This window comes from Glandiceps talaboti, chromosome 19 (assembly GCF_964340395.1).
Source record: "Glandiceps talaboti chromosome 19, keGlaTala1.1, whole genome shotgun sequence".
Taxonomy (NCBI): domain Eukaryota; kingdom Metazoa; phylum Hemichordata; class Enteropneusta; family Spengelidae; genus Glandiceps; species Glandiceps talaboti.
This window is the reverse complement of record NC_135567.1, coordinates 18,180,306-18,205,789: the sequence shown is the minus strand read 5'-3', so window position 1 is coordinate 18,205,789 and position 25,484 is coordinate 18,180,306. Positions and strand designations below refer to the sequence as shown.

Here is a 25,484-nt window from a genome sequence, read left to right as displayed (position 1 = left end):
CATCCTTTACCACTTAGATGTTGACAAAAAAAATCACGTTTAAACGGAACTGAAAGAAGTTCTATACCAAAACAAATAGCGTGCGACAGAAGAGGTCCCATTGATAAAGTTTAACTTATTAGACATACTATCTAGAGCCATGTGCGTCCGAATTTGAAGCAGGTTTCTCCGAGCACGCGCTTGGCACAAATAATTTCACGGATTTGACAAACTTTAGTTCTGAGTGTCATCGGCAAATTAGTGATAACTACGTATTAACATGATCGATCGCTCGGCTACAAACATTGAAATTACTGTGCGTGCACGTGATTGGGTGAAAGGGGTCATGTGACCGTGAAAATAAGCATATCGGTGTCACAGTGTGCGAAGGCGAGTGTAGAATCGAGCGTACACTATTTATCATCGAGACAGCGTAGAGGCATATTTCAAAATTACGACCCATATCTGACAGCTCAGTAATGGACACTTCGAAAATGGGTTCTTACGTTGAATATGGTAACGATTCGGCCTTGTATCCGGCCGTCAGAAATTTGAATTATCCCGCTGATGTCGGTGTCAATCCAGTTGCGAGTCACTATCCCCAAACCTACGGTGTTTCTACTTCTGATAATTTGGACGGACGAATGCTTTCCGAGGTTAGCTCACGAACAGCAATGAACTCATACGGACACCCCCATGACCCGACTGTGGCCGGTACTGCTACGATGTACAGTAACTCGCCGGTCACTCCACAAATGACCACGGCGAATGCATACAGTTATACGGACCCCATGTACTACAGTCAGAATCATTACTCAACAGCAGCAGCGGCGGCGGCGGTGATAAACCGCGGTGGTTATCTCGAAGCCCAGTGTGGTGGACCTAGTACTACCTCGCTCTCTGGGTACAATAGTACCGCTCACTACTCCAATCATCATCATGAACATCAACAACAACATCATCACAATCACCACCACCATCATCACCATCAACAACAACAACAACAACAACAACATCAGATTGACCCTCTAAATCACAGCAGTACCGAAGTCGACAGCCCGGAGGACAATCGGCTGAGCAAAAATGAAATTAAGGAAAGCGAGGAGGGGAAATCGTCCAGCGAAACCACAGTGTACAACTGGATGCGAGTTAAACGAAATCCACCAAAAACTGGTACATACGCTTTCCCTTCTCGTTTGCTGGTTTGGACCGGTTTAAAATTCCCGGTGTTGTAACTCGTATATAACTGTGTGATCTAAATTTATGGCTTATGGTGATAAATTCGACTTTATTTACTATAGGCCAGGAAAAGGAGAGTTAAATCACCTTCTCTTAAGGTGTTACAAAGCCATTGATCAAAGAAGGCAATATCTCTTCTTTAACCTTTTTGTCACCTCATACTTCATTCAAATTTCAAATTTGACATTTTTTCTCCAAATTTCCAAATTTTTGCCGATAAATCAAATCATTTTGGAGCCAGACACTAGATTTCAAGAAGAATTAAAGAAATCGTCGAAAATGATTGGTCATTTTTGCGCCTTTATGAGCCAGATTTTGACGACACTTGAATTTAACGAGCAGACGATTATGTATATAACATTGCTATTTGTATTCACCTATCTGGTAAGGTCGATTGGTGCTCTATTAGCTACATATGTTTTCTATGTATTTTAAGGGTGAAAGATAATTTATAGGATGCTAGATTTCTCATTTTTGAAGTATGGTAATTAATTTGCCAGGTATGGATAGTTCCCGCCTAAAAAAATGTATCACTTTTTCTCGTGTGGTCCATGTAGTTGAGATGAGATTATCTTTAGATAACATATGCTCAGCATTTGGCACTGTTTCATCAATTTCGAAATTCTTTATAGACAATTTAACCCGAAATATTTTTTTCACTTTTTCTTAGATGACAGAGTCGGTAAAATCAGAACATCTGCAAATAATGTTTTCTATATTTAGAGCATGTCTGCACTTCCGTGTTGCCTGTGTTTTATAGCTATATACCGCTAGTGTGTCACACTTATTGCATCTGTGCAGATAATCTACACAATGTTTGCATAAATGTGTACATTTGTAATAATGTATTTATGTAAAGACTAGTGCCCTAAATATTTTTTTTCAGGGGAGAGGGGGGTATCAGTGCAGACCAGTAGCAGTCCTGTGATGTTATCACAAAGTGACCCAAGGTGTTGTGCAGTGAGCGATAACACGTCAAGTTGTCCAGATTACTTCTGTTTGTGTTTCTAGAATAACGTACTCATCAAATACACACTTTACAAAAAAATCCAAATTTTAATGTGTTTAAATATATTTAAGTTGATCTTGTTTATTTTAGTTTTCTATTTTGTGTTTGTTTTTTCTAGCTTTCAACGTTCACAGTTATTAGTTTCGTGTCGATGCATCGCTCAAACTGTAAGCCCACAGAGCTACCTGTAAATACCGTGTAAGGGGAAACTTAGTCACTTGCTCCTCAAATATCAAACATGTTAAATACACAGTGTCTGTATATCAATGTGGAGTTTCCTTGCAACAAATAACTGTGTTTTTTTATTATCATTTTATACTTTCCAGGAAAAAGCGGGGAGTATGGTTTCACAGGGTCGCCAAACAACGGGAGGACGAACTTTACCAATAAACAGTTAACGGAATTGGAAAAGGAATTCCATTTTAACAAATATCTTACACGTGCAAGGCGAGTGGAAATCGCGGCCATGTTGGGCCTAAATGAAACACAGGTAAAAATATGGTTCCAGAATCGGAGAATGAAACAAAAGAAACGTTTTAAAGAACCGCCGAGTTTTAGCCAAGTTGTGAACAATGTTTTAGGAGCCAAAACAACGGACAATGTTTCAGTTAGCTCGGCTTGCACGTAGGCACCGGACAAAAACTAAACATCTATATTTGAACTCTCCTTACACTTTCTTTCACTATTTTATCTCGCAGAATTTATTTCACTTTAAATTAATTTATTCAATATGATTGTCTTTTCGTCTTTGGATTCATATCTGTATATATTTCAACTTTTCGTTCAAGTCTTGTATCTGTTGACAACTGTTCGGTATTGCTTTCCTCGATCCACCATTTTTCGCGGTCTAAATAGTTGACGACACTATCTATGAGCTCCCTTCCTTTCGGATTTTCTCCATTATGTCGGCATTAACAGGGTATCTGCCAGGAACACTTTGAATGTGGATTTTGCTTTGTCTTTCCTCCAAAAATGACACAATGCACATATATTGTTTATTCGTTTCTAAGATATTATATTTATTATAAGAGCAAAGACATTTTCATGGACAATAACAAACAAGATGCACATCTTCGCAGTGAACAGTTTTAACTGAGTAAAACGGCGATATCTACAATTTTCAGTACTTAAGAGCCATTTTTATCGTGTACAATTCTGTCCTTGGGAATCAACCTATTGATATCAATCGTGTATATCTTGTAATGTAAATGGGGGAATTGCAACACTAGACTATCTGGGAGTCCATATTTGCCTCTTGTGGGCATGTATTTTTGTTTTGTTGTATTTCTTTCGGAAGAATAAAACTCAAATTTGACAGGCAAAGGAAGCAGACGAGTGTCAGGGTTGTGTTTATCAGCAGAATGTGACCGAGCTGAAACGATCTACTGAATACCGTTGTGTTCTGTTATACCTCAGGTGCCGTGTTATGGTTATAGCCACTTTTCCAATTATCGTCTGCATCATAAACATAAAAATCTCCACACAAATTCAACTTCTGCCTAAAAAATCGATAGTTTTTATTTTAGAGAAGTTATATTCAGTATTTATTGTTCTAAAGATGGCATATACAAGACGTCCGAAACAAAATGGACTTTGTTTGAAAGAAAGATGAAAATTGTCGCCACTTTTTGTGCTTTATTTTCGTCATGTCAGTGTTGTTGTCATCATGGCATCCCAATGAGGTGAAACAAAACATTGTTTCATTTATACAATCGTGCACGTTTCACCATCGCCGAGATTTCACCAAACCACAATGTGTACGCTTTCAAATATTAGAGTTGGCAGACGACAATAGCAAGACTCAAATTTCAACAAGTACGGATACAAAAGTAACATTTTTTAGTTAGAATTTAGGTAAATTTGAATTGTAATATTATGGGATAGTTTTCAGGCAATGAATTTTAATCTTAAAGAAGTCAAACTTTCCTATATTTGCATTTTACGTGATGCGGTTTGGAGGAACTGGGTCTCCTTCAGAGAACAAACATACATTTTGTCTTGTTCTGTACGTAAAAAAATGACGTACAGGAATTAACTCGATTTTTGACGACAATAAAAAAATGTGTACTATCTTGTTAATGTATATGCAAGAGTTGTTCAACATGCAGTTCGATTTCACTTCAAATTCCTCCCTTCTCCCTTCAAAATACATAATCTTGCTACTCAAAACAAAACAAATCTTACAGTTTACATCATACAGTTTTGAGCAAATAAGACCTACAGCAGAAAGGAGGGGAAATCGGGATACGATATTATCTGCTGATTTAGATAGACGTGTTTGTGCTGAATCGCATTTTTGCTGCAAAAAACGCCAAGTATTCAGGAACAATTTTCGATGAATTGTGTTTTTGTTGCAAGTACTTTTTTTCAGAATTCGTCTCAAGTATGCTGTAACGTTGTGTACGGTAGCTCATTCATGTTTAGTCATTCTTCAGTTTTTGACGACAAAGGGAATTTGAGATTGTCGACACAAAAGAACGAATAGTAGTAGAACACCCACAAATTACACCAGGTCGTTTACCTACAACGTAACCTGACACTTCCCTCCAAAGTTTTTTCGCACAAAATTACTTGTTCTTCAGAATTTTTAAATAAAACTCTGTCAGTTTTGGAGCAATAGTGTCAAATTAATCTGTACAAATTCGACAGTCTCAAAATCACAAGCCGATCTAGGCAAAAATGGCCGAGGAACCCCTACCTTCAAAAAATGAAGCCCACGGCAGATTGAAAGTTACCTAGAGGGTCGAGTTACAATTTATTGTATATTTAGTTCATTTAGTTCGCATGTATCCGTTATAAAAAAAATACGAAATTTATATATGCAGATACAGAGTGTAACAATTGATAAATTAACACGACCAGTACAAATATAAGGAGAATTTAAAATAGGACAGAAATCCGTGTCTTTGGAATTTCATGTTGTCTAACGAAATTAACCGAACAGTTCAGTCTCAATTCCAGGCTGTGAAGCACTTGACACATATATGCAAATTAAGTAAATTAATATGCAGATATGCAAATTAAATAGAATAGTAATAAACAAGACTTCCATTTTTACATAAACAAATGAACATTTATTTGCAACAAAATGACAACTTGTATGTCAACAATAAACTCATACTCAAATATAAATTTCAAACAATAACAAATAATGACATGAATTTATAAATACATTTTAAAATAATAAACTTACTTTTACTTATTTTCGATAAAAATATCGAACTTTCTCATTTTTTAAAATCAAAACTTGTCATTTCTTACTAAGACTCTATAATTTATCATTTAAAAGTAAACCGTCTCAAAATCACAATCAAATTTTGTTCAAAATGGCCCGGAAAGCTCCCCCCCCCCACCTCCACACCACAACCAAAATGTTATAGTTCGACAGTATTCCAGGTGCTGTTTTTCAATAATACCTGAATAAATTTCTAATATAGATTAACTTAATGTATCAATACATCACGGAAAAAAATAAGATAAACTAAACATCCAAAAATTTACCCTTTTTTCGCTTGTTTTGCAATTTAGCAATATTGTTGTAAGTAGAGTCCTTGATTATCTCAACTCTCACTCTTTGAATTGTATATTCTATTTAAGTGCATTTTTTATCCCAATACACTTAAAATGATTGTATGGACGCATTGCCATTAATAAATAGATATTCAGAGAAATAAATAGATAAATAAATAAATAAACTAGTTCTCACAACTAAATAAATATGGTGGAGGAATATTAGATATTTCATCATGTCAAATAACAAAATCTGTTCTGTGAAGTTCAAATTTATATATGTTTGCATGATTTTGGTAATTTTTTAATTTGTAATTTTTTAATTTGTTATTTTCATATATTGATTTGAAGTGGTGCTTATTTTTTTTAAAACATAGGAAGCGAAGTTGTGGTATACATTACACGTGTTTCCCTGATTTCTGTGTGTAATTTAATTTCGTTGTAACGTTCATCTCAAGTGAAGATATCACTGCTATTTTCCATAGTTAATTTGAAACTATGGTCTCCAAATGCAAGTAAAATTACTTTCGAATCCCCCAGTCAGTTGTAGTTATTAGGTTCGCGCTTGTACAAATATTCGTGTCTGCCTTTCCCGCCGAAAATTGAGCAGACGACTAGTAACAGATGTTGATTTCACGTATCCTTAGGTTATGTCTAAAACTTTAGTACGGTGAGTTTTATGTTCCCTTGTACTTTTATTTCAAACCAAAACTGGACGATTTTGGACAAACAGCTGCAGAGAGAAAAGAAAGTTTGTTGTGAGCGACGTGAGTTGATATCTCAGTGAGTTACATGTCTAAAGTGCCTTCATGGGGGTCAAAGGTCATAGAGATGATATGTGTAATGTTTATAAATTTACTCCTCCCAGTATAGCCAGTCTCTCTAATCAATCATGCCAGTCTTCTAAAGATCAAAAAAGTCCGCCGCACATTTTTTTTTCTTCCTTCGCCATCTTTTCTTGTCTTCATGACCGAACGTTCCTCTGCGGTGTATTTCTGATTTAGTCCGGCAGTGTTGTGTCAGTTCAGGGGCGTCGTTTCAGGAAAAATTCGGTGAAATATTGTGGCATGTTTCTTGGGATAGTGCGTTCCGTTGTACAGAAACACTCCTTTTACACTTCAATTGGAAATATTTAGAGTTTCCATCATGTCGAAAGTTCGACTCGTCCATCCTGATTTCACAATATGGCCGCGGCACGACGTACCCGTCACTCTTTAAGTCAAATTTATCCTGTCGACAGTTTTAAGATTAAAATATGGCTGACGACAGTGTAAAATGTTTGATGTTGGTAGCCGTGGATGCTTAGATTTCTGATCGCCGACGAAACTTGAAGAAATGTGCACAAAAATGCGCGGGAATCCACTGTCGTTCACAGACTGGTTTGCCTTAAGGTGGCTCCACTAGGGATTAAGAAGTCGTCGGAATCGAATGAAAGATGATGCAGTGATCGTGTCGACATTAGATCGCAGAGATTTCCATGGAATTTACCTGCAATTAGCGACATCACTAACGCAGTCACTACCAGTGTTGTAATGTAGATGGCTTACTGCACAAACAGGTGAGTTGAGAAATTCCAAAGCCGCCAACAAATAAATCCACTTCTTTACTGTGTAAATAAAGAATAAAAAAGAAAAACGACAGTCGTCAAAAGTATGCCATAACAATAGTCTTATTGTTTTATAGTTACCCAGCAGTTGATACTTTATAGCGTTTTAAGGTAGGGGGTGTTACCATGGCAATTAGGCGTTGAAAAATGATGTCTGAACAAGCAAGATCTCGTAAATCTCAATCATTATCAAATGTTGCAATACAAGTCTAATTAGAATCACATAAATTCTCCACTGCAACCTATAAGGTCTACTGTGTGCTAAGTTCCACTACAACCTAGAACGTTTACTGTGTGCTAAGTTCCACTACAACCTATAAGGTCTACTGTGTGCTAAGTTTATCAAATTACAATTTAGACGATGCATATGAAGTTGACTATACAGCAAACATATATTTCCTTATAATAACTTTACACACACACACACACACACACACACACACACACACACACATACACACACACATATATATATATACATACATACACACACACACACATATATATATATATATATATTATATATATATATGTATGTGTGTGTGTGTGTTTTGTGTGTGTAGTAGTAGTAGTAGTAGTAGTAGTAGTAGCAGTAGTAGTAGTAGTAGTAGTAGTAGTAGTAGTAGTAGGTTGGTAGATAGGTGTGTGTATGTATGTATGTATGTATGTATGTATGTATGTATGTATGTATGTATGTATGTATGGGTGTATGTATGGGTGTCTGTGTCTATTAGGACGTACGTATATATATATATATATATATATATATATATATATATATATATATATATATATATATATATATGTTAGAAGTTATTTTCAGTTGTCAAACAAATACATTTTTTCTAAATACATTAACTTCGAGTAGGTGCTGATTTTATCGTGTTTATAAACTGTATATTAAAATAACTCATGGAGTTCATGGAGTTTTTCAATGCAATGTGCAGTTACTTTAACTTGAAAAACTACAAGGCAAACATTATAAGATGAAAATGAATAACAAACAAACAAACAAAACAAACATTTGAAAGCTGAGTGTGTGCTGTCTGTGTAAAAGTCAATCATTTTCTGCTTTACACAGAAATTATAGAAAAAAAAATAAAAGTCAATATTAAGAATGACCATGCTGGGTTAATATTGATATATTTACCTTGACTGTGTATTTGTGTAAACAAACAACAATGAGTGACCTCAAATCAGAAAGGTCACCAAGATTTTGTTATCCTATGAAAAGTTTGCCAAAATATTGAAAGCAATGTAGTGGTGGGAAATGACTGCTATAAAAATCGGTCAGTAAAATTATGTTTGATAATAGAATTGTAAGCCCAATTGTGTAATTTGCACAGGTTGTTTATGTGTATGTATGTATGTATGTATGTATGTATGTATGTATGTATGTATGTATGTATGTATGTATGTATGTATGTATGTATTGTTTTGTTTGGAATTGGCAGTTTTAAGTAAAAAGTCAACCACATTATGTGATAAGCTTGCACGTTCTGGAAATATGAATATCTCAATAATCAGTTTCTCAATGTAATATAATTAATTTCATCGTTATAATAATATATACATCACCTTGTCCCACACGAAGGTCATACAAGGGCAGTGATACAACACACTAGTTGTTCGTGTTAGTGTGTTTACTTTTTTTTGTTATTTTTTGTGTTTTTTTTTGTTTCTCATAAACTTTTAACATTGATGATTACTTTAATTTTAGATTTCAATGTGAATACCTACATGATACTGGGACATTAATAAACACATTATTTAAAGATTAGGGACAAATTCAACCATTTTAAATAAAACTATTGTTACCAACTTATTGATAAATTATAAGTCTTTGCTTCTTGTCTAAAAAAAAGACTACAAGGGCGAATAATTCATAAAATACAAATATTTGTTCAACAAATTTTCACGAGGAAATTTTTTGACGTATTCGCTCGAACATGCTTATTATTCAAGAGGTAAATAAATCAATGAAAGATTTTAGCACAATGTGTTGTCTCGTGACATAGATAACTTGATATACAATAACATTTGCTGAGGAATCATAGTGGTTTTGATTGGTTCAGCAAAACTAAATCTGGGCCTATTTTACACCTATTTTTGTAGCTAGCCTGTAAAACTTAAAACAAAAAAAACCGAACTTGTGTGATTGATATTATCTGAATGGCATATCACATGTATTTGTACGATTATCGGTTATCGAACAATGCCTAAGAGTGCTTGAAATACATGCTGTGAAGTGTTTGTGTCAAAGTTTTTTTTTTTACTGTGGAAAATGGAAGCTAATAGAATAGGGAACTGGTAGAGATATCTATGTGATTATTATCCCGCATTTGGGTGTAAGTGATATATACCAACATTTTGTATAGACAACATTCTATGGTTAAAATTATCGTCAGCGACCGACCACAACGACCGCCGCCATTATTCCTGTACACGGGCAAACAAGATGACTCTGTTGTTTTGTCGGAAATCGCCGTTTTTATCGCCTTAAATGTATATTTACCCGAGATTGAAAGTCCTTTATCATCCTAGCATTAAATAGAAACATTCTTGTCTAAAATGCCACAAAAATGCTCAACTGTTTGTTGGTTCTCTTTGGAGATGTATGACTCAGTACAACGTTGAAAATATTACATCAGTCAGAATATAACTTGGCGCGCTCACGAGCAGTAAACGAAAATACCCAATTGGGACATATTTCAGCATTGTTTACCACCGTATGCTATAGTCTTGTTGAAACTGACGTCTGGTAAAATGTAGCTCTATCATTCAGCAACAAAAACAGTCAATATTTAGTAAGGTGGTGCGTTTTGTTATCCATTTTCAGTACTTTCTACCATGGCAGGAAACCTGATGCAATATGGCGACCCGAGTCCGATAAATCTCACTGCCATTATACCGACCGCATCGACCACCGGATAGAACATTACAATAATTTCGGTATCAGCGAACATAATATGAATTCTATTTTAAGGTTGGGTTGAATTAGGGGTCGTTTGCAACACACTTATCGCTTATCGCAGCATTCTACGACAAAGAAAACCACGACGATTGCGTCGTCATCAACGCTTGAGCAAACCCCAAATAAAAATTCGAATGAAATAGAATGATTTTGTGGTGCACAAATTGTCGTCTGCCCAGGAATATTTTGTCTTTATCTTGACCCGATCTTGTAGTGTGTAGATTCTAGCATGTACTTTATGAGATTTTCAGTTCTCAGGTTACAAAATAGCTGGGAAGAGTAGCGAATGAAGACCTCTTTATTACCCCAGCTGACAGCAAGTGACAAATGGCCGAACACATTTGGATACGTTTACTTACGAAGCAATCGCACGTGGAACGCGGCGTGAAATTGACTTTAGTCAGCGGAACTTATTCCGAGTCACTATTCCTGAAAATACCCGAGAATTCATTCAGTGTCATGCATAATTTTGGTCTAATTTTCGTAAAGGTGATGTTTTCAGTAGTTTCAATCCAAAATTAAGACTTTTATCTTCGAACAAAAAATACAGAAAAACATGAACATAACACTGACAATGAGGTTTATCTGTTGAAGTTTGACCTGACAGCAACACAAATGATAAAGACGTTTTACTTATCTATACACTGTGTTATCGTGTATCCAAAGTGCCTAGTATTTGTCATGTAACTTTTAAGGGTTGATTTTTCGTTCACATCCAAAATTTCAGTGACATCTATGGGCCAGTGTAAGACAAAAGATAAAGTTATTTTTTTACAATGTCTGAATTATACTGAACTGTTTTGGTCTGTCACTTGATTTATGGAATTTTGATAAATATTTTGGATTTGATATGTTATCCTGTTGTGTTCACTTGCATATCATGATTTGAAAATGAAAGCGAAATATTGCACTATGCACGATATAACAGAATCCCCCAGATGTTTGAAATTTTAGTGGTTGCTGTATCAAAAAACCCACACGGTTGTAGCTAAGGCCGAACACACTGCTATACTCTGTTAGGTTCCCAAACTCAGACCAAATTTAAACTGTCACAGAACTCCTTTTCTTTTCTTTTTCTTATTTTTATTTGAGTGTAGTGTACAAAAATGTGATCTGAGTATAGTGTACAAAAGATGTGTGCTGCAAATTTACATATTGATGTCACGACTATTGAGAAATTGAACCAGAAATACGAAGGAAAATATTGAGACACCAAATCGTGTCATGTATGAGTAAATGCAATGATTTAGATCAATATTATCAAAATAAGCAACTTAAAAACTACAATTTTGGCACTATTAGAATCAAAAATACTATTTCTTTTTTTAGGGTCTAAATGAAAACTTTCAATCGCCAAAAAATTGTCAAAAACAAGAATTTGTGTTCAAATCATTTGACCCGAGAAAGTAGTTCTTATTTTGCTCCGACCCACTACAGTTTTTAATGTTTCGGACGATATCTTGGTTTCTTGAACTGGCTAGGTTTTGAATACAAATTCTGAGTCGGTCTAATTTTATCTGCTTCTCAAAGTAGCAGACGATAAATAGTTGAGTTTAGACGACGTTTGTCCTCGTAAGTGGGCCTAATCCGTGGTATATATTTACTGATTTTGGTAGTGCAATGCAGTTGTGTAAATGCAATGTGGTGTGTGTAGCACAGACTGTCTTGTTTTTGTTGACTCTTTGATATTGCACACTCAGTTGGGCCTTTTCTCACCAAGCCCACAGATTTTAACCTTAGCTCTACGGATTAATCAGATTAAGCATTTCTAGTGTAAATTTGAAGTGTTTACTGTCCGGCAGAGCACGAGACACACGATCAATACAGCAACAAAGACACACCATGGCAAGAAGTTTACATTTGTCGACAATTCTGACTTGTAGCCTTGGTACTGTGTGTCCAGCAAACATGATTCAATGCCGCCGAGTAGCTCTGAAATCGTTCGATTTATGAAAACAGACCACCCTTCAGCCAGTATTAAAAATTGTCGTTCCTCGAAATTTTTTGTGATATTTGATTTCAATTCTAGACTAAAAAGAAAGGATAATAAACTAATATTAACAATTTTGATTGGTTGTGACCACATTCATGAAAACATTAATTTTGAATACTTCAAAAAACAGGACTACTTATTACTTGATCGAAAAATGTCGTTCCCTCCAAACTTTTTGTGATATCTTAATTTCATTTTCAATTGAAAACAAAGAAATTACCCTCACTAATAAAATATTGTGAAAAATTTGGTTTGATGGCGACTATATTAATAAAAAATATATAAAAAATTATATATATTTAAAAACTATTGTAGGTGTACATGTTATAGAGAGATTTATTTTAGAGACAAGTTGTCGAATTCTTCCAAATATTCGGAAAAGCTAGAGTGGTGGTAGCGACCACTTTGACTGTTGGTCAGGCTGTCAAAGTCAGTAGTAAGCCCCCTGCCACGGACACATGATTAATGATCTAACACAATTGACAGCATGTCAGTTGTAACTTTTAATGTCCCTACAGCTTCTTTTTTCACCGGCACGCATAGACTGAAATTTCTGTTTTTGAATGACTTTTTGTTAAATACAACTCAGATTTTGGTCTGGAGTGACTACAGTCGCTACAAGCACATAAATGGTACCAAAATCTAAATAAATAACGCATGAATTAAGGAAATACTTCTAAAAAGCGGTTGTCTTTAGTATGAAACGACAAAAGTTGCAGATTTACTACGCAGACGAAAATTTCTGTTCAGATACTGGATTGTACTAATTTTGATATAATTTACACCCCGAATTTGAACATCAAAATTGATTTATTACAAGTTAGTGTCACTCAAACTATAGGTCCTTATATTGTTATTTTTGTTGGGTTTGCAGTATGAGAGCTGATTTGTACTTGAAGAGGAATTATCGACGGTTGTGAATTTTGACAAACGAAATGGAAAAGTAGGAAAAATACAATTTCCATAACTTCTGCGTGGTACTAAGACGACAAAGGGTATCAGTATAGACCACACACGAGTCGATTAGACGCGAATAAAGAGGGAGAAAACGTTTAGGCTCTCTTCTCCCATTGAGGGGTGTTCTAGTGAAAAACACACCGCTCTCTGCCATTCTTTTTGACATAAGCCCAAAGCTTAGCAAAACAACCATTCATTCCAATGATACGTACGTATCTCCCTTTCCATTGTGCGTTGATGGGATTAAAACGAATAGTGAATTGTATTGTCAACGATGAAAAAGTCAAATGCCAGTCCAAAACGCCTGCAGCCTGGTAAAAGGGAAATATGCAACTGGGTGCTGGCTTTGTGCTTGTGCACTCCACACAATAGGGGCATCCATGTCAACGCATACGAAATAGCGACTCAATACACAGTATGTTAGTCAAAAACCGCCTAACAAAAACCAACAGCTAACTCAAATGAACTAGAGGTCTTTTTTGTCTAAATGTGCCTTGTTTACTATTTTTGATATTTTTTCTGTACTCCGTGTTTAGTTTTCTGATCGTGTTGATGACGTCACAAAACGTCATGCACTAAGTCTTCGTCAGTTCAAATGCAATGTGCAAAGTGGACGCCAAATTAGTTATATAAATCACTTTTATTCAACGCCAAAGTTTCCAACTAACTTCTTTAAAATACGATTTGACAAACGGAGGTGTTGCCATCGTTACCTGCGAAGTAACTTTGCTGATGTAGATTTTGAAGAATTGTACTAAAGAGCGTGACTGGGTCTAAACTATTGGAGTTGACGACAGTGAAGTTTTGGCGGTTATTTTGCTGGTAAGATTTTCGAGCAAAGCTTGGGGTACGACCCAAATTTATTTATTGTAGATAATGGCACCTCTTCTATCCTTTTTCTGTTTTATCTTTATTACCATCGCCATTGTATTTTCCCGTGTCGACTATATGAAATTGTTCAGGCATACACCGATATAGACAAGATGGCCGCCAACATTACGTGTACGGTGAACGCTTGGTTTTTTTCACATGCGACACACACCGGTGGTTATTCTACATGTAAATTGGTTCCATCGCTTTCCGGGCTCATGGGATCACTGACCCGATTTTAGAAGATTACCTAGTAAGTTTTCGGCTCACTTCGGCAGAAACATTTTCCTCACTTCTCGATACAGTGATTGGATTTGTTGACAGGTCAGGAAAAAAAACAATCCCGCCAATATTCGGATTTATTTACAATTATGCGTCGCCGTGCTCGATTCATTTCCACTATAGTTAACCAATATTCTATATTGGCACAAATCCCTTCCACTTTGCAAGAAAATTTGCTCTGATGCCCAAATTTATGAAGGAAATTAGGCGGGAAAATTGAATCGTCTGCCATTTTGATATTCTCTTCATGACTTCATCACTATATTACATTTACTTTCCGATAGTCTCATGTGACTGGAAATCGTTACTCATCTCAATTAGTAGGCCGTTTTTTTTCTGGCTGCTAAATTAAACCGGAAAATGAAAAGTTACTCTCACTAGGACACAGGCTGCAAGTCTAATGGGTTTCAACATTCATGGTGTGTTCTATAAACTTACCATAAATTGAATATCGCTGCTCGCTTACAATATGAATAATTTATAGTCGAACAAACGAGATTTGGTGGCGGTCTCGTAGCTAGAACTAATGTAACTTTACCATACACAACTTATAGCTTAATAACGTTGTTTCCAAGCAACGACTGGCCAGGGTTTCGCATGTTACACAATGCAATGTGTCCATATTGCTTAGCCAGACTGTTATTGAATAGACATCGCAATTTAACCGCGTCTTTGTTCGGTGAACAAACGTTGCATACAAGAATCAACCGTTAACCGTAGCCAGGCTCCAGAGACGATACTCAAAATGTCCCTTCGTGGAATAACCGAACCAAAACTAACAGTATTCCTAAACATTGCACATCCCTGCCATGCTAAATTAGTTTTAATGTTAATCAAAGAGCGTAGTCGAGTCTAAAGGGTTTATTGCCTATATATGACATCATCTAAGTGATAAAAATGAATATATAAATAAAGAAATTTAGGAATATGGAAGCTAAGAAGATTTGGGATGTATTAACTTATACGATAGACAAACACGTGTTTCATCTCAAAACAATGGTTATAATTATATACAATAGTGATGATGGTGATGGTGGTGGTGTTGCTTTTCTTTTGTTGTTGCTATTGCTGATGATGTTCATGCTCCTGCCTGCTGCTGCTGCTGCTGATGTTGTTGTTGTTGTTGTTGTTGTTGTTGTTGTTGTTGTTGTTGTTGTTGACGTCGTCGTCGTCGTTAACGTTGTTGCTGTTGTTGTTGTTGTTGTTGTTGTCGATGATGATGATGATGATGATGATGATGATGGTGGTGGTGGTGGTGGTGATGATGATGATGGTGGTGGTGGTGGTGGTGGTGGTGATGATGTTTTTGTTGTTGCTGTTGAAGTTGCTGATACTGATGAAGTTATTGATGATGATGAAGTTGATGAAGATGTAAGTCTCAACTCAAAACCGTCTACATACTTCGTCACTGCCGTTGATTATAATTGCAGAATCTTTCTACAACTTTATACAGACCATTTTCATTGCACCATTGAGTACCCCTATACTTCCACTTGTGTGCCTTTGCCCTGCTACCCTTAGTTCACGGGTGAGAACATGAATAAATGTTCCCTTAAATGATAAAAGATGGTGATAGATGTGGTGGTGGTGGTGGTGGTGGTGGTGGTGGTGATGATGGTGATGATGATGATAAAGATGATGATGATGATGATGATGATGATGGTGATGGGTTGATGATGTTGATGTGATGATGTTGTTGTTGTTGTTGTTGTTGTTGTTGTTGTTGTTGTTGATGATGATGATGGTGGTGGTGATGGGTTGATGATGTTGATGTGATGATGTTGTTGTTGTTGTTGTTGTTGATGATGATGACGATGTTGATGGTGATAGACGTGGTGGTGGTGGTGGTGGTGGTGGCGGTGATGGTGATGATTATTTATATTTTGTTGGTGATGTTAATGATGATGATGAACACCATCATTATGACATAAAATTATTAAATTGACATAGGCTGATACTAATAATAAAGTAATTCTTTATATTGTTTGAAAGGTATGGATTCCCGGAAATTATTAAATTGACATAGGCTGATACTAATAATAAAGTAATTCTTTATATTGTTTGAAAGGTATGGATTCCCGGATGTAAAACAAATTAGATTACAGATTGGTTTTCACTAATGTAGAACTTCGTTACTATCTTTAAAAGTAAATTTATCGCGAACTTCCGAAGATATTATACAGAGTGGATAGGTGTGTGTGTGTGTATGTATGTATGTATGTATGTATGTATGTATGTATGTATGTATGTATGTGTGTGTGTGTGTGGGGGGGGGGGGGTTATGGGGTGGAGGGTAGGGTAGGGGGTGGGAGTAGGGAATCACAGTTTGAGGTTATCATTTTGTCTGTTTTTAAAATTCGTTATCTACTTATTAAAAGCTGAGATTTTTTACAAACTAAACTTCGAAAGGTGTAATTTATTGTCAACTAAAAACTTTACAGCATTACTGTACTTCGCGTTATCGTGGCAGACATACGCTATGTTGCCATGGTTAATATCACCATGGAGACCGTCATTGTCAATACCGGAAGTAAGTACATCTAGTTTTAGCGAATTCTTTACTATTCTTTTTTATTTTCGTTTTGTTTTTGTTTTATTCTTGTTGTTTTGTTGTAGTGATAAATTAATGCATTTGCTCCGAGGTAATTTTAAATGATGGCGGTCATCTGGGACTGCTACTTTAAACCTAGTTTTAAGTAAATGTAACTGAATAATTCAACAACTCAAGTACTTTATCAAGACTTTTAGAATGTTCACTTTTCGGTTTCTTTTTACGCGAATTTAGGGGATGGAAAGAGGGTTTTCAAGGCCGTTTTTTTGGACTGATCTGTAAGATCACTGGGGACCGACAGAACGATTTTGAATGAAAATACAATGTCAGTAGCAATGATAATGGCATGTACGTTTATGTTCACAATAGATACTGTTACTACTACGGAGACCATAACAGAACGTTCATGTAAATTACCCCAAGTAGAAGACGTGTGTTCTTACTCACCTTAGGAATGGTTTTCGGCAGAAATTTTCTCATTTTGTTATTTTGAGTCCTATTTGTTTCCATAGAGTAGCACGTAATTATCACCATCAGTGACAGCGTGGTCCGAACATAGCTGCATCGAGAACGAACACGTGTTGCCTTTCCTTGTGACAGATGCCTAGCGGTCCCTTTGTAGGTGAACAATTGAAGTAAGATTTCGTCTCCTCTAAGAAAAGTCGGTGAATTCGAAAGCTTGCCGCCAGCACAACGGAAACTCCGTAGTCGATGCTCTGACCTTGGGCAACATGTCCGGGAAGAACAGACCACAAAAAATCGAGAATAAATGCCAAAAAATCCATGAAATGGGGACAAAAACACAGCCACGTGGTCTGGTAGTGTATCCCACTGAAACCGAGTTTGACTCTAGGAAGGTGGTTTGAAATAGTCAACAGATCGAGAACAAAAAGTGAGTGGTATCGGTTACACTTACTATTCAGGCCCATACGAAAGGCAACAGATCCAATTAGAGCATTTACCTCTTACGATGACACAATTTCACACGGTGAAAAGGCGGTACAGATTTCGGCGTCTCTGTGTACACTTCAAACATCTCCCAGTTATGTAATCCCCCTATTTTCAACAAATAAAAACCCGGAATGCTTTAGTCGCACTATTTTTGTTCTATTTAACAACAAAAGGGCTATTTCATGATACTCGACTGCCGCCGAATACATTGGAAACGGGCCGTTTGTCAAATGTAGCTAACTACATTATGGAGTTCTGGTCAGAGTAATGGCCGACACTCTAGGCCACTGGTGGTATGGTAGGCTATTCAACTTCCGACCCTTTGCAGACCCCGACTGTATATACCGTTCAATTATGAAATTGACATTTTTTTAGTTCGAAAGCGTCGCCAAGTACATTTTGGCGGGTTAGAATGTCGTCAACTCCATGATCTTTTTTTTTCTGAAACTTTAAACAAACTGAAAACCATTGACTAGAATAAAACGAACGACAGTATCGATGCAACGACTTAAAAGAAACTCTTACGTCACTTTAGTTCAAATAATGATATTTATATAATTTGGCGGGTTTTAAAGTGTCGTCAACTGCATGATTAAAGTTATCGATTTTCTGAAATTTTTGACAAAATGAGCCACAGAATCGCAAAAAACCCCAAGGTACTGCATTGACACCCCCTTAATATGTACACGTAACTGTCGTCAAAACGTCAGGCTATGTTATTTCTATATTTTAGCATGTCAGAAATTGTCGTCAAGTACATGGAATTATTGTTTACTTTTTCTGAGAATTGGGAAAAACTGAGCACCAAAGGTCATAATAAAACAATTGCTGATATTGAGCACAGCAATTTCAAAGAAAAACGATTTTATGAAACTTTAAGACAACTTGAGAGACTCTCTAAATAACAACAACGGTGGTATTCAAGGTATTGACTTCGAAATGTTCATCTACTGGTGAATTCTAAAGTGTCGTCAACTACATGAATTTGTTGAAGTTCAGAAATTTTTAGTAAACTGAGGCCAGAATAAAACCAGAATAAAACGATTGTTTGAGTTCGTAAGACTCAATGACATGTCCATGTTACTGTTGTCAAAACGTCCATGTATTGAAATTATCATTGATTGTAGTTTGGTGCGTTAGAAAATATCGTCAACTGAATTGATTTGTCTATTTTGTGAAACTTGTAGACAAACGTGTAGACAAACAAAGACAGTCCCTCTATAGGGCCAGAATAAAACAAAAGATAATATTCAAATGCATTGACTTCGAATCAAACACCCTTGTGTCACTTGTCGTCAAAACGCCAAAATAATGAAATTTACATCTGTTGGCGGGTTACAACTTGTCGTCAACTGCTTGGATTTGTTGAGTTTCTGGAACTTTTAGACAAACTGATGAGCACCTTAAAGACCAAAAATAAAGCAAACGATAGTGTTGGGTGCAGTGACTTCGAAAGATATCATTTTTCACCCCACTGTCGTCAAATTACAAATGATTAATATTTACTTTCAATTATATGTAGATTGGCCGTGAACCACGTGCTTCTTCATATTCGTTTATAACAGAAAGTCAGATTTAACTTTCTCTTCCAAAATTCACTAATTTCTTTAAAATTCACCTTTATGCAGTCGTAGCACAGAATTTGTGGTATCTATACGTCAGAAATACCGTGAAGCGATGTTCAAATAATTTTCCCGCCAAAACTTCATGAACAAACTTTTCTATTACCCTGTCATTTAAAGTAAAAATTCGGATTTATTTTTTATGGTAGACACAGAATTAAACAATTTCATAATTAATCAAAGAACAGAGCCCACATATTTTTTAAATGAAATATTTGTTTATGAATTGAAATAGAAATTGCTATTGGTACACCGAGTATTGTTATTCTGCCATATTCACTAAGTTATTAGTTCGTGAAATGTGAACACCGAATCTACAATGTACAACGTATTAGATATTTTGAATGTCATAATAGTCAGTAAAATGCATTAGGTACATTTTTTAGTAAGGTTGTAATTTCGCAGTGTCAACAAACCGGTAAGTTCTTCATATCGCCGTGTCCATTATATGTGTGCACTGCGGTTGTAATACACTTGTGCTTATCATGGTGCAAAGTACCTTGTATATATATGTACGCTAAATATGTCCTTTTTTTAAAGTTCATTTCATTTTCATTGCCATGGTTTCACTTTTATAACTACATCAAATTTGATCATCATCATCAATTTTTCTATTAACGGGAGAAACGATTGAAATTTGACCGAGATCAGCTCTGTAGGCAACTACACTTTCTCTGATAGTCTGCTAAATGACCCCTGACCTCACTTGAGGCGTCCGCTCTCTGAGCATGTACTAGCTTTTCGTTTCATAATTCCTGGATAGTAGCAAGTCGAATATGAATTAGAATATAAGAATAAATATTTACTTTGGAAGCAAAAATAATTTGTTGTATGCACATAAACATAAACAAAATATATCGCGCGCTTTTTTACAACGCAGACGACTAAGTTATCGTACTGTTAGTCGACGAACATATCTCGTACTATAGTGGACCGCTTTAACGAAATTTCCCGTCGGACATAACTTTTTACTTTGATCATCATTCTCAGAATAAAGAAAAATTCCCTTTGGCACAGAGTGACAAAAAATGTTAATAAATAAATAATGGTATTGGTATACTTGAAAGCGGTGAAATGAGCTTGGTTCATTACATTTAAAAGTCGATGACTTTATTACGAGCCTATCTGTATACACCGTCGATAACGCTCCAGCGAACACAGGATAGCGATATCAAAACATTCGTACAAATTGTAGCAGTCTCCCCGGACCGGATTGACGAGATGACACAAAGAAGCGGTATCATCTTAAGGCTGTCTAAGGTGTCTGTTAGGATGTAATTAGACGAAATCAATAGCTCAGTTTCGCACTCCAAATTGACTCAAGCAGAAATCAATGTGTTTTGTTTACCTAACGGACGCTCAGTACAAGGTCAAAGGTCAATGAGGAGAGGTGGAGTGAAATTAGGATGATAATTAGATTGAAGATTGAAGAGCAGACGACCAAACAAGAACACTTGTTCCAGGAGTACCCGAATTCAACATTACTCTCCGAACCCCTTAACCCCTTCATATTTGACACGTGTGAAAGTGTAGTGTTCTGTACTTTAATTCTTAGCATATGTGAATATATGCTATACATAGTTACACCACTTCGAACACAAAATAATTAAATGAATCATTTGAGGGATGAATGACAGAATAGGCGAACGAACAAATGAATGAATGAATGAATGAATGAATGAATGAATGAATGGATGAATGGATGGTCACTGATGGACGACTACAAAGTGAGTGAGTGAGTGAGTGAGTGAGTGAGTGAGTGAGTGAGTGAGTGCGTGAGTGAGTGAGTGAGTGAGTGAGTGAGTGAGTGAGTGAGTGAGTGAGTGAGTGAGTGAGTGAGTGAGTGAGTGAGTGGGTGAGTGGTCAAAAGAAGAATGAATGTATGTATGTATGTATGTATGTATGTATGTATGTATGTATGTATGTATGTATGTATGTGTGTACGTTTATGAATGAATGAATGAACGAACAAATGAATAAAATGAACTAACATAACGTCACCTTAAAAATAACTTGTGCAAGATAAACATATAAGTACTAAATTTGGTAACTGTGACAAAATAACATTTTGTGTTTTATATGACAACGATAAAAGTATTGTTTTAGAGCCCCAAAGAACGCATAAAAACATTTGCACATGAATCATGTAGTAACGTAGCGACCATACATATATAAAAATTCAACTGATTAATTAAAGTTACTCTGTTTTCTGTATCGAGAAAATATATTAAGGTGTACGAATGATGTCAATCTGTCCCCCACTTGCCTTTGTGTGTTTGTAGTTTGTTATCACTTGTCTTGTGACTCCGTCAACTATGTGCATGTTTACAATAAAGAAAGACGTTATTGAATGTATTTTTTTGCTGAGGTGCATATATTCCTGTTATCGCGGAAAAGGTTTTAAAATTAATATATAAGTCTTTGGAAAGGTCGACAGGTTAAATTCGTATAGACAAAAACGTTACAGCTTCATACTAGCGCCGCCACCAAGTGAGAAAGTGACCGGTCGACCTAATGAGGAAAATGCCAAGTTGAGAAAAAAGCCAAAAACGTACTTTTAACACTAGTCCTGCCAAATAATTGTCGTGTTTCCCCTTTAGCTTTCTTAACATAAAGTGCTTGTGGTGAGAATAAAAATGAAACAACAAACCATCGGAAATTATCATAGTTTTTGTTTGTTTTATTTGTTTGCTTGTTTGTTGTTATTTTTGTGGGGTGAGAAATATTTCATTTCTAGTTTCAAGAAAATGACAAAGACATTTTTTCTCAATGTCTACATGGGTATATGACCGTGAATCAACTTGACCTTGTCCAGATATTAAAATCATAAATTCGAAGTGTTAAGAGTAAAAACACCACACATTGATGGCGTTAGGTCATTTTGTCAATAACTTTTTCAATTGCCATTTCGCTTTGAATAACTTCCCTAGTACCTGGGATAATGTTTGTTAACTATTCCTTGATGACAATAACTTGAAGACATATATATTTTAATGTAAACCGTTCAATTAGGTCAAATAAAAACAAACAAACAAACAAACAAACAAAACGGTATTTTCCGAATATCGCTATCATGTGTGGTCTGAATACAGCTAAATCTGATGGTATCACTCAACATGATATAATCTTCGAAATATTGTAAACAACGCAGTCGGAAAAATTATCCTCATGTGTCTGGATTTTCTCTCTTTCTCTGTGTCTGTCTGTCTGTCTGTCTGTGTGTGTCTGTGTCTGTCTGTATGTCTGTCTGTCCGTCTGTCTGTCTGTCTGTCTCTGTCTCTCCTCTCTTTTCTCTTACCCTCTGTCTCTCTCTCTCTCTGTCTCTCTGACTGTATCTGTTTCTGTCTCTCTGTCTCGCTCTCTCTCACACACAAAACCACATTTAGCTATATATCTACACATGAGCTGAAACGATATCTCTTTCGAAAGGAAATTCTGACTAACGTCTGTTGTTGTTCACTATCGGTTCATACACATGATATACTCACACATACAACAAATTTTGCCCGGGGGTACTGTCTCCCTAGCTCTTTCATCACAGGCAGGCAGGTGTACCCCTCTGGGCAAGAAGCAATCTGATTGCAGAAACTCGGACACAGCAAATGGACATTGATGGAGAACCCATTCAGATTCAAACAAATATAGGCCGTCAATGTTATTATCAGAATAAGACATTTGTTGACTCTGGAAGAACTTTCATTAAAAGGTGTGTTTAAATTCGCATTAGTGTGTCCCTATCGCATTAGATACGGTAGCAAGGGTTGCCATGCCTACGGCTGTCTTATGATAGCCGATTTATCATCATTGTCAATTCAGAAAGATTTAGAAAGATACGTCATCTACCATTTTATATCTTGATGTAACTTTATCAAGTATCCGAAAGATAAAAACTATTCCTTGAAATATTGGAGACTCTCAAAATAGTAATTGGAAATGATTATCCAAATATTGATCAGATTAAAGTAGAATGCGTCTATGGAACAAACTTCTCTGAGGATTTCTCTCTGAAATATGCTATATTAACTTGTTCTCAGTTCTTTTGAAATAATACTTACGCAAATTTTTTGCTCACCGTCTTGTTTTTAATTATAGTAGACCATTAGGCCTAAAAGAAATAATTGTTTGGTTACGGTTACCTGACCCAACCTAAAGTTTCACTGCCGACCCTAAATGTTTTTTATGTACTCGAGAAAAAGATAACAAAATCGCAAAATTGTGACGTCTTACGAGAAATAGTGGATGCGGAAACTGACTTCAACTTAAAAAGACAAAATAAATATATTTTTCCAAAATAAACCTATTTCAACACAGAGACCATTCGGAAAACAATGGAAAATCTGAACTAGATACTCACTCACGATAAAAAATATATAATAAAATAAAATAAAAAATCTACCTACACCACCTATTCTAAAATTAAAAGTATAAGCGTATAAATCACACAATATTTTTATTAGACCTTATAAACAAGTCCTTTCAACCTTTTTTTTTCTTTTTGAAGAAAAAAATGAGAGAAAAGACAAAAAATATCGAAATAAATAATTAGGTAAATTTCCAGTAAGAATGATGAAGTCAGTTATTCTTTCCCATTCCATGCTATCAAAATTGAAATAATAAAAGCTAAAAAAAATTTAATCTCCCGCCAAAATTGTGACCGACACCTCATTTTCAAAGTACTTACTCATTAGCGCCATACCAATACCACGTGACAGTGCTCCGTGACGTCAGAATATGTCATTGTTGATTCAGACTACAGCAACTACTGTATATTTCTTTCATGAGGTCATGACCCCTACAGCATAAATTCACAAATATTAATTGTATTCGAATTAATTAGATTTGTTGAAATGTATTATTAAATAAATTAATGATATTGATATTGGCGATGACAGCAAGGCACCTGGGAAGCTGATATCGGCTCAGTTTTCATTAAACATATATTTTTAATAACAGCAGACATTCCGTCCCTAGCAATCTAGACCATGTTAAAAAAAAACTTTATTACGTCTTAATACCCGGATGTTGCATTATTTCCGATTATGAGAAGTTAAAAAAAGAAAAAGTATTTACCACCTACCATATCAATTAACTCATTTCAATGAATTAATAAAGTAATTCGTGCTAAGCCTTCTCCCCTGTCATCTCCCTCCCCTCATTTAGTCTGCCCTCTCTTTTCCTGTGTGTGTTTGTGTTTGTTTGTGTGTGTGTGTGTGTGTGTGCGTGCGTGCGTGCGCGTGTGTATGTATGTATGTATGTATGTATGTATGTATGTATGTATGTATGTATGTATGCATGTATGCATATGTATGCATGTATGTATGTATGTATGTATGTATGTATGTATGTATGTATGTATGTATGTATGTATGTATGTAGAGACAAGATAAGAAATCAAGGTTAACTAAATCTGATAACCCCCAGATGTGGTTTTCATTTTAATGACACACAGCCAAGTTCAACAATCCCCTATGACATTGAACGAGAGTAGATACTCTGACGATGTGAATGGATAGAGGGATTTACTATGCCAGGATTCTCATTTTTTGGAGACATTCAAAAGAGATAACGACATTGACATTGAGAAGCAATTTAACAATTAAATCAAACGAGACCCATGGTGGCAATTGACCTTTGTGTATCGGTGACCTTGATCTTCATAAGATATCAACAACATGAAAATAAATCGAATTTCATCAAAATGTTGTAACATCAAAACTACTGATTTGATATATATATAGTTAGCATAAAGCAATCAAATATCACATATAAAGTACATTAAAAGGGTGCAATTGAATATAGTGTCTATTCCTTGTTTTCTCCAGTGATGTAGTGTTGATGAGTTTGAAATATATTGTTTCCCATCCTCACCTCTCCTCTCTTATCCCCTCTTCTCTTCTTTTCTCTTCTCTCATCTTCTCTCCTCTTCTCTCCTCTTCCCTCC

At 35.8% G+C, this 25,484-nt stretch overlaps 2 protein-coding genes across 2 annotated transcripts; one reads left to right on the top strand and one right to left on the bottom strand.

Annotated features, from left to right (window-relative positions):
- The first annotated feature begins 423 nt into the window (after positions 1 to 423).
- Positions 424 to 3,545, top strand: LOC144449952 (uncharacterized). The gene is made up of 2 exons (XM_078140518.1): positions 424 to 1,152; positions 2,554 to 3,545. The coding sequence occupies exons 1-2, from the start codon at positions 459 to 461 to the stop codon at positions 2,853 to 2,855; spliced, it is 996 nt and encodes a 331-aa protein (XP_077996644.1). The 5' UTR covers positions 424 to 458; the 3' UTR covers positions 2,856 to 3,545.
- Positions 3,546 to 5,529: 1,984 nt separating this feature from the next.
- Positions 5,530 to 24,715, bottom strand: LOC144450169 (uncharacterized). Its single transcript, XM_078140744.1, has 5 exons — positions 24,621 to 24,715; positions 24,225 to 24,335; positions 17,933 to 18,026; positions 17,418 to 17,691; positions 5,530 to 7,343 (listed from the first exon to the last, which is right to left on the bottom strand). Exons 2-5 carry the CDS (start codon positions 24,235 to 24,237, stop codon positions 7,341 to 7,343), a joined length of 384 nt encoding a protein of 127 aa, XP_077996870.1. The 5' UTR covers positions 24,238 to 24,335; positions 24,621 to 24,715; the 3' UTR covers positions 5,530 to 7,340.
- Between the last annotated feature and the right edge of the window lie 769 nt (positions 24,716 to 25,484).